The 13,123-nt window shown below is 45.0% G+C and overlaps 1 protein-coding gene across 1 annotated transcript in view; it reads right to left on the bottom strand.

Annotated features, from left to right (window-relative positions):
* zmym2 (zinc finger, MYM-type 2) overlaps positions 1-11,576 on the bottom strand; it is a 30,698-nt gene extending 19,122 nt beyond the window's left edge. Inside the window, exon 1 of the mRNA XM_076030922.1 lies at positions 11,254-11,576. Coding sequence (XP_075887037.1) covers positions 11,254-11,547 — 294 coding nt within the window. The 5' untranslated portion in view covers positions 11,548-11,576. The remainder of the gene's footprint in view (positions 1-11,253) is intronic.
* Between the last annotated feature and the right edge of the window lie 1,547 nt (positions 11,577-13,123).

Below are 13,123 nucleotides of genomic sequence, written 5' to 3' on the forward strand. Positions count from 1 at the left end.
TCAAACACATTTGTGACTACTGGCCTGCCCACCTTCAAATCCCATCTCAAAGCCCACCTTTTTAGCACTGCATTTAACATCTGATTAATTGTGCACTATGCTGCTTGTCCTGTTATGTCATACACTTCACCGTTTTCAATTTCTTTTCAATTTGTTTGATTCCTGTAATTTTATGTACCTCTACATTCTGTTTTATTTGTACTTATGACTGTATGTACTGACTTTATTATTTTAATGCCCTTGGAAAGTGTCTGAGTTTTCTGAAAAGCGCTATACAAATAAAATGCATTATCATCATCATCTTCATCACCGTCACCACCATTTTAAATTGCACACAGGTTTTGATCATATCTTATTTACTAGGTTTCTATCTTTATGTTATGTACTGTTATGTCTAATGTTGGTGGTGTTGCTGCTATTGGCACACATACCGTTTCTGCCTTGTCTTGCGTATCTATCGCTGCCGAAACAACATGAAATTACCCATTGGGAAATTAATCAATAAAGTTTATTCTTTTCTATTCCTTCATCATCATCATCATCGTGTACGTGACAGCTGTGTGGCAAACACAGGTGGCTCCAGATGCACGCTGGCAACCCCCTCCCCCAACACACACACAAGCGCGCACACACACACACGCTATCCAATTAGTGGCAGAGATTTTTCACTATTTTTGTTGTTTTCTGGAGACGGTGGCCCTGCTGCTGCTGCTGCTTCAGTAGACATCTACTGACGCGACATTAAAGCTCGGCCATTTATTGAAACGTCCTTATTTTTGACCTCGGATCGTCAGCCTGGATCCTTTGTTGACCTTCCGCAGGTTTGGAAGGTGAAACGAGGTGGTCTCGGAGAACACCTGCCTGGGGGCGTGGCTGTCTCGCAGGCCTCAGAGACATCAGTGCCCTCGGGGATGTCACACAGGGGCCACTTTCACGAACTGTACGTTTCAGCACAGATGTTACTCAAACAAAGGAAAGAATTATGGGGCACAGATTATGGCTATAAAAACAACTTTTTGGAGGGCGTTTGGTTTTAACGCACACTGACCTTTCTGACCTTTTGTTTTTCATATTTAATCGCGAAATAGTTCTAATTGAAAGAGACGATTCATTTCGTCAGAGGAAAGCAGAGTCGATATCTTTGGCCCCGCTTCAACTTCCAAGGATTTGGGAAACGGAAGTTTCCCACCGTTACACGAGAAGGGTGATGATGTCGGAGCATGACACTGGATGCGTTGTGTTGCTGTGTGTAGAGAAGTTTCCTGCCCGGGGACGGGGAAAAGGGAAAGGAAAAAAGAAAACCCAAGTATTCAGCATTTCACTTCTCCTCTCACCCAACAGACAGCGAGGGCAAAACCTCAGCTGGGGTTGTTGGCAAGAGGGACGTCCGACCACCGCACGAAGAACTCAGTGTCCCGGTGTTTGGGAGCACAACGAATTCAAGGCCGCATGTGTAAAAAGAAAAAGAAAAAAAAGAACATTATGACGTCGCACGCGGACACAGCCCCTCCGTGATAGAAGAGCGAGTGCCTCGGATGTAAATGAAAAGAAAAATGAAAATTCAAGGGGCAGCAGCAGGTGAACATTGAGACAAATGGCGAGTGACAAAGAGCCACGGGTGGTGGGATCCAGACAGGAACAGATTTGATAGCCCCGAAAATATCAAGGACTACTTTCAGCTAGGGCTGCAACGATTAGTCGACTCAATCGATGGCGTCGACAGCATAAATTAGTCGACGCGAAAATTGAAGCGCTGACCCGTTAATGTAAATTGCTTAATGGGAAAATCCCACCCCGGCCGCTACGTGCTCATTTGTACCTGCGGTGCAGTACTGACTGAGCGCTGAGGGTGGCAGTGTCGCTTGTTGTTTACATCCTGCAAAACACAGGGAAAGAGAACGTCCTCCTCTGTTAAAAGGCTCGAGAACTCCGACCCAAAGTTTCTAAAGTTTAGTAATATCTCCTAGAAAACGAAGCAGTCAAACTCTGCGAAGCTCACCTAGCGTTTCATGGTGGCACGCCGGCGATACGCGAACCATTTAAAAGCCGACACCTCGGAGTCACTGTACCCTCACGCACCGCAGAGAGGACTTCACGAATAACATCAAGGATAATTTTTTTTTTTTGTAGATATTTTTTTTTCAAATGACATAATTATTTGTTAATTAGCCATCAGCCTATGATGCAAGTACATAATACGTTTTTTTCGCACGTCGGAAAATCATAGAACACGGCTGTTTTGCGAAAGACACTTCACTTCGGTAAATGCGTGCTTTACGGCAGTATTTAGTGAATTACAGCCCCTGCCAATAGTAGCGTTTATCCTGAATTGTAACACTCTTTCACTTATCAACTTTGCAATTTAGGGCATGCTGATTCGATATTTAAGTTGTAAGAAATCTGTTTAAGGTATTTAGCTGTGATAAACATGACATATAACCTTTAAATAGTGAATTAATATACCTATGATGTTTTACTTTGAAAAATACAGGAACTATGTCACAGATAAATGCTTTGTGCGTCATTATTTTTGACATATTTGTTTAAAAACGCATGCTGTCAAAGTACAACAGTATAACACAGGTGTGAAGATTTAAGCAAGTTAGGTTAAACGCAAGTCCAAAATAGGTGGTGAAAATAAAGAAGATAATCGTGACTAATTGAAAAAAAATAAAAATAAACATTGGATTAGCTCAGTTGCAGCCCTACTTTCAACCTTACTGGCTGACGTAATGCAATCTCTGTTACTACCGATATCATACGATCACATGTGGGTCAAACAGGTTGGAGAAGAAGGAGAATGTGGGGCCTGCTGTGTGAACACATCCATTCCTCAGTCTACCGATGATACCTGGGAGCAGAACCACTCTGAGACCGACTCGCTGGATATGCAAATGGGCCACGGACAGTACTGTAGTCTGATCCGGTGACACAGACTGGATCAAATGCTATTTAGGCCACTTTTTTTGGGGGGGGGGCGTTGGTGGGAGGAGAGTCTGCCGTCTGCGTTGATCTCCAACTGTCAAAATCTGCTTTTCATGTGGCACAGCGGTGAGGGAGGCGGCGAGCTGCACGTCACGCCGCCACTGACAGCTGCTGCTGCTGCAACACGCACGCACACACACACAAGCTCAAAGTCGCAGTCCCACAGAGGGAGGGAGGGAGGAAGGGAGAGAGGAGGGGAGGTAGAGAGAGAAGCTCAGCAGCTCGCTCCAACAGGAAGAGCCTCACAACACCTGAGCGCAGCCTTCGCCGATATAAATGAGCGCACGTGATGCTGCGCAGGAAGCTGGGTCATCGCCTTGACACCGCAGCAGCAGCAGCGGCGGCGGCGGCGGCCATTTTGGCTCCGGCAAAGTGGCATCCAATAAATAATACAGCTCTGCAGCCATTGTATCACGGAGGAAATGCTGCCCGGGCCCACGGCAGAATTCTCTGGCTGACGCGTTCGCCATGTGTGACGTCACTTCCCCGTCACCCCCCCCCGAGCACCGTGATAATTAGAGCCGCTCAACCAATCAGTCATTTAAGAGTTGGTTCTGTCCCCCCAGTGAACCCGATCCCCTGGCTGGATTCAACCGAGACGCCATGTGGGTTACGTTAAAAACTGGGAGAGACCTTTCCTTGGACGGAAACATTTCAGCAAAGAAATGATTTCCACATGCCTGCAGCCATGGCCTAATGAAATTTGGGCGATTTTACAATTTTATTTTCCAAAATCTTCCAAAAACAATCGTAGGAGTTCCTGGTTTATTACGCTCCCATGAAATCCGACGCAAATGTCTCACTCGTCGCACTTTAGGCCTGGCATTAGCTTACGATCAGGCGTGACTGCACCTGCGGGCGGGTTTGCTCAGGACAGCGAGACACAGCCCGAGCCACTTGTGCACACGTTTTTTGCTTATGCCAGATTGGGTGGGGGAGGGGGGGTTCTAAATGTACAATGCTGAATAACATTTTTGGGCTCTCTTTCCTCCAAAGTTTTTTGTGAATAACTATTGCAGCTGTTGAGGAAAAAGGAAAACATACACCAAAAAAAATGATGTCTAATAATACATCTCTTTAAGCCCCATTTACAGTGCGATGCGTCATGTTCCAACATGGCCGCCTCACTTCTCACTTCAAACACTCGCTGCACAGCCAAACAGTGGACCAACCAGGCCCCCAGAATCCAAGATGGCGGCGCATCCATTTCAATGAAGTTTCTCACTCAGCACATACGGCAAAAAAGTTTTTGACTTCTGCACTAATGGGCCCAAAGAGCATACGGAGTAGTGTCAATTCCCATCATGCCTCTGTAACTCACATGACTATCTATTTGGCCAATCAGAACAATTCTGGAGAACATCACTGACAGACACGTCAGCTGTGTCTCAATCAGAACGAGTTGAGACACAGCAAATATGACGTCATGACTTCCCACTGGGAATAAACTCTTTTCTGGTGATTTTTTTTAAACAACTAAAAGACCACAAGTGCAAAAATGTACAATAGAAAGATTTGCTATGAATCGTGTTTCCGGTCACAGTCGTCCTGTGAGCTGTTTTAAAGGAGTTTACTTTTGTATTGCGGTCTATGGAAAAATGCTTTTTGGCCCAATGGGATCTTTTTCTGGTGCAGTACCTTGAATGGCCACTGGGAACAATCGGAGCGCCGCCATGTTGCCAGTCCGGTATCCAGTTCGTATAATACATCCAAGTGACCAACAGCATCTCCTACAAATCTGATGCAAGAAGTTGGCAGAATCTCAACTTGTATTTGGCCGGCACCGTCCACTTTGACAGTTTGACTTCCATTTTCATAATCCAGCCGTGGTGCACTGGATTTGAACAAAGCTGAGGTCTAGACGCGATTACACAAATTCACGTCCAGCAGATGGTCTGTCAGCTCGCCATGGGAATATTCATCGAGCATCATGCGGCTGCATCTTCTGCTCTCTTTTAAAACAAACGGGATCCAGTCAGTCGAGCGTCGTTGCCCCATTTGGTGCGCATGCACTATTGGATGTGCTGCATAAGAGTTGCTGAGTCTTGGCAGAAATGTTTAATGAAAAGTAACAAATGGTCTTCACTTGAAAAAAGGTACGATCTCAAAAGTCTCGTGCAATATGTAAAAACATCAACTTCTGACCTGCCAACGAGTGACTGAAACTATGAATATGATCCACTTATTCATTTTATAAAAGTGGAATCCATACTAAGGCTTACCTAGCCAAGATACTCTCGCCAATCCGAAGAGCTTTTTTAAGAAATGCTTTACAGTGGTTTGACTATATTCTCTTTGTTTATGCTGCAGCGAGTGTTAAAGATAAGATACAAAAGGATTGTACTTTCTTGTACTCGACCACAAGCACCACAACAAACTTCCACATCCCACCATACACAAGGAACAAAAGCTCATAAAGTTGCCAAAAACAAAACAGCATACACGCTGTTCAATATCTGTTTTTTTTTTTTGAATAGCACACAACTGACAAATTTGATTCAAGTTCTACAGAAGATCCGCCTGTGCGACTAACATCCTCTATGATGCAAGACAAAACCACAACAGGTGACAACTGGGGAAGTGGAGTCTCTCCTCCTTGTGTTGGACTAGTTCACCCCATCGCGATGCAGATGGAGACAAACGTCAGCTTGCGACTCCCATGGCAGGGTAATGTGCGCATGTGATCATCAGTCTTTGAGCGGAATGATCATCACGCACACTGATGCTAAGAGAAGAGTTTGTGCATTAAACTCTTTCCAGCAAGGTCTCCACGTTATCTCAAATGACTGAGTCATAATTTATTGAAAGACTCAGTGCCGCCGAGCTTGATAAATTTACTTGAGCACAACAGCACAAAGGCAACTCTCTCTGACTCTGACACCAGCGACATCAGTGCGACACCACAGACTCAGACCTTGTCCACACATAAGAGATATTTTTATTTTTTCCTTCGTTCTGTTGAAAACGGGTAAACCAAAACTACCTCATCCACATGCAACCACATGTGCAACTGGTAGGGCAATGTGAGGCACATGCCAGACCAGGAGGTGGCGATAAGACCTTTTAATGGTCAGCAACACAGTGGCTAACCGGCAGCCAGAAGAAAGAACAACAAAACTGTAGGCATATATAACAGTAGACACTGCATTGAGTGTTTATCGAATCATAGTTATTTTGATGTTAACGCAATGCTATTTATTCATTTGGTATTTATCTATTTTCTGTAATATTTGACTCATCACTGATTACCAATGAGGAGAAAAACCGAGTTCAGCAAAATGCGACATTAACAAGACATCAAATTCTTACATATCGCTCATATGAACCTAGATGGGATGGGAAGTTTAGTAAATAGTATCACCTCTAACCCGATGATCTGATCTGTCCGGTCACAATCATCAGGCTTCAAACGCTCACAGCACAAAACCGAATTGTCGGCGGCTACAAAGCCTTCCATCCCCAAAGTCAACTTCCCACTGCCTCCTCTTGGTGCCCTCTTTGGGGGAACCTTCAAAAGGTCAGAAAAGCATGTGACTACACCACGTCAACGAGACTCTTCCCCAATTTTTACCAATGGTGTCCTCGACGCATGCGCGCGTATCGTTACTGCAAAAGCACATTTCCCACGAAGTCGGTTAGCTAGCAGTTTCTGGCTCTGACCGTCAGTGAAAATGTAACCCCCCGCCGAGATCAGGTTTCAATGGGCCGATGATCTGTGCAGTTCCAGGCTGCACAGGACTATGGCATTTTTCTCCTAATGACCTCTTTTCTGGTCCGTTTCTCTGTTCTTGTAGCCTTCTGGCAGACGAGACGTTGGGGAAAGAACGCCCAGATCAATACGCCGCCGACGTGCCCTCCACCAGCGCATGCGGCCTCTACTGTTACTTATGTCTATGAACAAAACAGCTCGACAGGGGATTTATATGCATGGACTGACAAAACTCCCGGTATTTCGGTTGCCATCGATCAACTGCTGGTTTTGAGACGTGGTCACATGAAGAAACGTGACACACGAAAGGTGACAATGAAGCCGAAAAAGCAAAGGTTTTCTGACAATTGTGCCCACAAACAAAACTGTAAAACGTAAACAAAACATGTTTACATTTGTAAATGTATCAACATCTGTGTGGACAAGGACTTTTTCATTTCTATTCCATTTTGGATTTTTGGATGAACTGTCCCTTTAAGACCTACTTGAGAGTGAGACGCTGAAGCTGGAGGCGAGCTGCTCACGGGGACCATGTGACAGGAAGCACGAGCAAAAAAACAGCATGACATTCAAGATCAATAAGTTGCTTCTGACGGTTCCAAGCCCCTCGTCTACGTCACAGCACTGCACAAAACAAACTAGTTAGAAAATGCCAAGACATGTCAGCGTGCCTAAAACAAGTCCTTGAGATCAACCGCTGCCAAAATACAAGCAGAGGACCTAACACAAACCGGAACAGTTCCCTCAATTCTTACGTCTGAAGGGGAAATTGGCTCATTAATAGGTGCACATTTGGTCTTGTGTGCAAATCAACTCGGTCGTGCTGCTCAGATAAGGAGGGAGAGAAATTGCCTGGTCTAGACTTGGTTCACACTGCAATGCAGAGCTATGAGCAAGCCCTGCATTCACGTGGATGGGAGCCTCAGCATTAATGAGCTCTGGCATGCAACCTTGCTCCAAACGTCAACACCTGGTGGAGGAAGAGGAGCGGAGAAGAGAGGAGAGGAGAGGAGGGCCGGGCCGGGCTGGGAATTGAGGTAGTTTGCAGACAGATGATGTGGCCGCCTCATTGCGCCCCCTCTACCTCTCACAGCGCAGCCGCCTTTACGCACGCAACCACCACGTTGCACGTTTTTTTTTTTTTTGCGCAAAAAAAAGGAAAAGAGGTGGAGACCTGCAGCCGTTTGCGCCAGCTGCGCAAGGAAACACCGACTAATAGCATATTCAAATCAAACGCTGGGGATCATTATATAAGGCTTATGTCACTGAGAAGTGATGCGTAATGCGCAGCCACCAGAACACCCCCCAACACCACCCACCCCCGAGCCAGCTGATGAGCTAAAATGCTGCTCATTCGGGTTACCTGGCAGCCGGAGCCACAAATTAAAAAAAAAAAAAAAAAAAAAAAAAAAAAAAGAAGAAGAAGAAGAAGAAAAAAAAAAAAACAGACAATGCTGATCTCTGATGTGAAATAATCAAGTCACCAGTGAGGGGCAGCCGGTACTAATCTAACCGGGGGGGGGGGGGGGGGGGGGGGATTCTTAAGACCCGCCGCCCCCCTTTGCTGTGCCCTTGATTAATCACCCTGGACAAGAAGCTCCATGAGGACCAAACACAGCGAGAGATCCGGTCCAGGCTTTATCGCGCTATGACTCGACATGATCCGAGCTTCCTTTCCCACCAGAAGGTTTAAAAATAACCAAGCCAGACACGCAGAGAGGGTCTAAAACTTTAAAGAGGACCCATACGGAGAGCCGAGCACTACCTGAGCCGAGCTACCTTGCCTTAAAGAGCCCAGGTGGATGAGGAGGTATGGCCCCCCGTTTCAAGTTGGGATTGAAACGTGGTTCAGGGTGTTCCGTTCCGTTCCCACCCCTGCCCTTCCTGGCGCAAACAGCCATTGGATTAGCGGCGAATCGAGGGGAGGAGAGAGAACACACACACACACACACACACACACACACACACACAGAGGGAGAGCGAGAGACTGCGCCGTTCTGAAAAAACGCCACTCAATCAAGAGTCACAACTTTTCCTATTCGTAAAAAAAAAAAAAAGCACGTCACGGAAGAAAAAACAAATCTTTTAACGTGACGCAAAATGAAGCGCTCTCAAAACAGGAACACCAATAGCTGTGGAAATGCTGGAAACGTGGTCGTGTTACAACAACAACCCCCGCTGTTTATCTTTCCGGGGCGTGAACAAGACCAGTGGAAGCAAAAACACAACAAAGTTCCGAATTAAGAAGGCTGATTTTTACGATATATAGAAAGGCAGGGTTTTAATTGGAAAGTTAGCCTTGCACGTCCACCCTGGCGCAATCAGTGGCGGCTACACTCCGCCACCGCAAGGGGCGCCCTGGGGTTATGTATCACATGAAACTGCCTTCATATGTGTCATGCGGTAGTAAACAACGCGGCACAAATGCATTGAAACGAGGCGTTTGCGCAAAGGTATATGGTGTGCGCACACCTCGGCAGGACCTCGGCGAACCTAAAACCCAAATACAATTTACCCCCACCCCCCACCTCCTCCCCCGGCGGAAAACAGCACTAGCTGACGTCCGCCATTAGGGATCTAACTGAACAATACTGGAGACTAGAGGCGGCACCGGCAACAGCATTCACAAGGCAGAGGGGGGGAAATCTGTTCAAATTTTCTCTTTATTGACCCCATGTGTGTCTTTTAACCCCCCTGCGGCTCACAGGAGAGTCCGTGGAAATGAGGCCGGCGACCCGCACAAGTTTCCCAAAACTTTGAGCGATAGAGGCGTAAGGCTGTAATATTAAAACGTCTGTGAATTGGGCTTACCGGAGTGCAGCTCGGAGCGGTGTAGCGCCACTTTTGTGCCTTGATATTAATCCCAGGGAGCGCGTGCGCACAACGTACAACTTTCCACTTTCCGCTCAAAGATTGTGCAAATTGAAAATGCGCCACTCCGAGCCCGAGCTCGGAGGGCTCGTCGCGCGGTGTGACACGCCGGCAAAAAACAGGAGTGAGCTCATTGCCTTTGTGTTTTCGCCGCCTGTCCACTCCCCACAGCTTTTAAATAATTAAATAAATAAAATAACAAATAAATAAATATACACAACTCAAACAGTAACAGAGATCGTTAAATTGGATGGCTACTGGATTTTGCATACTTTTATGTGACCTTTTCAGCAAGGGACCAAGCAATTGCACTGATTATTTTACAAGGAAAAAATGCATCACGGTTACATAGATCTCTCTAATAGTTCGACATTTTTACTTTTAGGGAAAAATATTCACCAGTCACGTTTCCAAAAAGTGAAAACGAGGTTAGTAGATAGTGGAGTTCCTACTGAAAATATTAATTTTAGATCAGTTTCGTACCTTCCTTATGTTTAGTTTGCAATCAAATTTCTTTATTAATATCTGTAGATATTAGGTCAACTATCCCTTGCCAATTCAATAATTTAATTTCTTCATAGCGTGGTAACTGGTACGGTCCCTTGAAGCGGATGTCCCATTTGCTCACGTTTATAGCAACCGGAAGTAATATCAGAGTGAGACCTCTTCTTTGCCAACTTCTCTGAAGGCGTCTATTCCGGCAGTTTTTTTTTTTACGCTCTCATTTCGCCGCGCACGCGCAAAGGCAGCAATCATGGGCTGCGTGGTTGGCAATTAAAGTCTCCATCATGCACATTTATCCCTTTTGATACAGACCATATATCCTTGTGAACTGACTCCACTTCCGTTGAAAAAAGGAATCATACTTTGGCCATCATGTCCATGAAACACATATTTTGAACGGCCAAAGCGCGCCGCATTGAAGTGCACAGTTCGGGTCCAATCAGGAAGCTCCGATCCGGGTTGAGAGAGTTCATGCTCTTACTCCTGTGTGAGGAACGTCGTTTTTTCCAAGTAATTTTAACCAGTACCACCAGAAACAAAGCACCTCACAGTTATTATTTATACTGCTACAGTTAACACCCCTTAGAAGCACTGAAAGCCTTCACCAGCAGATATGTATAAGGTAGAAACACATGCATTTATAGGTGGCTCCAACGTGGGGGGGGAACTATTTACGAGAGACGTCAATTTAAATTTTTCCTGTCATTTTATAAATGCTCTAGGCAAGTACTTAAACACCAACACCACAGAACAGCAACAACAACAACGTTTGCAGTTTAGTGTTGTATACGGTGGCTGAGAGGGCTCAATTCACCGCAAATTCAGAAAACTCAAGAGGACCGCTGCCAGTGACGGACCCACCTCCGACACGGACTTAATATAATAATAAATTTAGTTTGAACAGATTTGGATAAGTGAAGCAAAAAGAAAAAAAAAGAAAAAACGTCTTACGTGGAAAAAGCAGAAATACACGATAGCGGTCTCATTGGAAAGACAAACAGTGTAGCCAGGTCTTTGAAAGACTTTTGCAAAGTTGGACTTCGTTGAAAAGTTTCTCGGCCACCGTAGTTGTATGCTAGCGTTAGTCAATATGGAGGCACAGCAGAGACGTTGATGCGTAAAACACACACACACACACACACACACACACACACACACACACACACACACACACACACACTTACCTCGTTTCCTCCAGTGATGCCGACAGATGGTACGGCAGTTTCTTTCAAGAACAGCGTGTGAACCATCCCTGAGCTTCTGTCCTCCATTCTTTCATAGTAGTCCTCTGGTAAAAAATGGTTGGAGCAAACAAACATTTTCCGGAGCATCTTTGCGGGAGTGTCGGGGTCGATGTCCAGCACACACATCCACTCTTTCATCCTGTTCTTATTCCTGGTGGGGAAGATGTGAAACTTCACTCTGCTCCATTTCTTTGGCTTGCTCCCGCAACCCTTTACAATACACGTGTAAACCATGATTGATAAGAGGATGAGCAATCAAAAATCTGTAAACCCTTACAGATCTTTCCCAAAACCTCCTACAAACTGATTGATCCAGGTGAAGCAAAAATGTTGTAATTTCCGTCACTCCGCCCAATAAGCGATAGGATCTATTGCTTCCAGTGTGGGAACCTTGCATAATTATATTATTTCATTGTGTGGTGAATGTGCGGGTCACAACTTGTTATATTGTTATGTTGTTAGAGTTGTTATGTTGTGTATTTGATGAGTCTTCAGGGAGGAAGACCTGTACCGTTTGCTGCGTCTCTGGCCCCGTAACTCAATTTTCCCTTTTGATTGTCAAGCAATGAAAATGAAATGGAATGCTACAACTCGAATGTCTTTCGGGATTATAGATTACAGGCGAATTTGCCTATTGGAATAGTGTTGGACTACTCCTTTAAATATGGCGGCTCATGTGCGTTTGATGTTGGCTTTTGATCCTCAGCGCTAAAAGCGTGACTGACGTGATGTCCGTCTGGACGCGGCTCTCCGCCCAGAGTGTCTGTGACCTCACGGGGATTATACGAATGGTGTTTATTCGTGAATTGGTTTGATGACGACAACAAATGGCGCGTTGTGTCAGTTGCTATGCAAAAATGACGCAGTCCACTGTGTCTATAGTCGCTGCTTCCGACGCGGAAATACAAAATAAGGTACCTGTCAATCGTGACGGGATTAAAATATAAATATAAACGCACACCATATAAACTATTCAATTTGCATTCATCAGTCCGTGGACTGTAACACAAGCGTAATGGAATGATGGAGTTTACACAGTGGCGGAGCCAGAGATGTTTCCTTGGGGGGGCGGGGGGTTCTCGGGGTGAGATCATCGCCCACAGGTGTGGCCATAAATAGATATCTGAATTGTCTACATGACTGTCTTTATTATTCCAATTGTTACAGTAGTTGTTTGTATTTCAGGGTCGGCATATAAATTAGAGAACAGGGAATCTTCACCAACCTTAATATTGATAATAAACCAAACCTATATCAGCTTGCTCCTGCTGTCCTAGGGTTAGGGTTACATTAAAGTTCTTCCGAGTGTCTCGTTCCCACACGAACACAATCCAGGCCAATCATCGAGTCAGAAATGCATGTCAAAATATATATATTGTGCAACAACCAACAAAGATGACTTGAGGTGCTGTAATGTGGATGTGTAAGACGTTTTGTCAAATTACCGCCACCACCCCCCATCTTTCCAGTTACACAAGCACTCTATCTTAAGAGACATTTAGAGATAGATAGTTATACTTATAATATAGTTATAGTTAGAGATATTCTAACTAAGTGCAGTATTTTCAGATAGGTGTGGGATTCATAAAAGGATGGTTAATGGAAGAATGGTTGCTAACGTGGCTTAACTTTGGACAATAACATTTGAAATTCCCTTTCACATAATCAAACACGAAACAAATGATTTATTTTCCACATGGACAGTCAAAAAATATTGTGTGTTCACCTTGGAACACCAAAGAAGTCCACGAGGCATCCAAACCAAAAGCAAGGGCAAGTTAGACCTGTGGAGCACAATTGTTTTTCTATT

The sequence above is a fragment of the Nelusetta ayraudi genome, unplaced genomic scaffold (genome assembly GCF_046127955.1).
Source record: "Nelusetta ayraudi isolate G7.1 ecotype Tasmania unplaced genomic scaffold, CSIRO-AGI_Nayr_v1 ptg000031l, whole genome shotgun sequence".
NCBI lineage: Eukaryota > Metazoa > Chordata > Actinopteri > Tetraodontiformes > Monacanthidae > Nelusetta > Nelusetta ayraudi.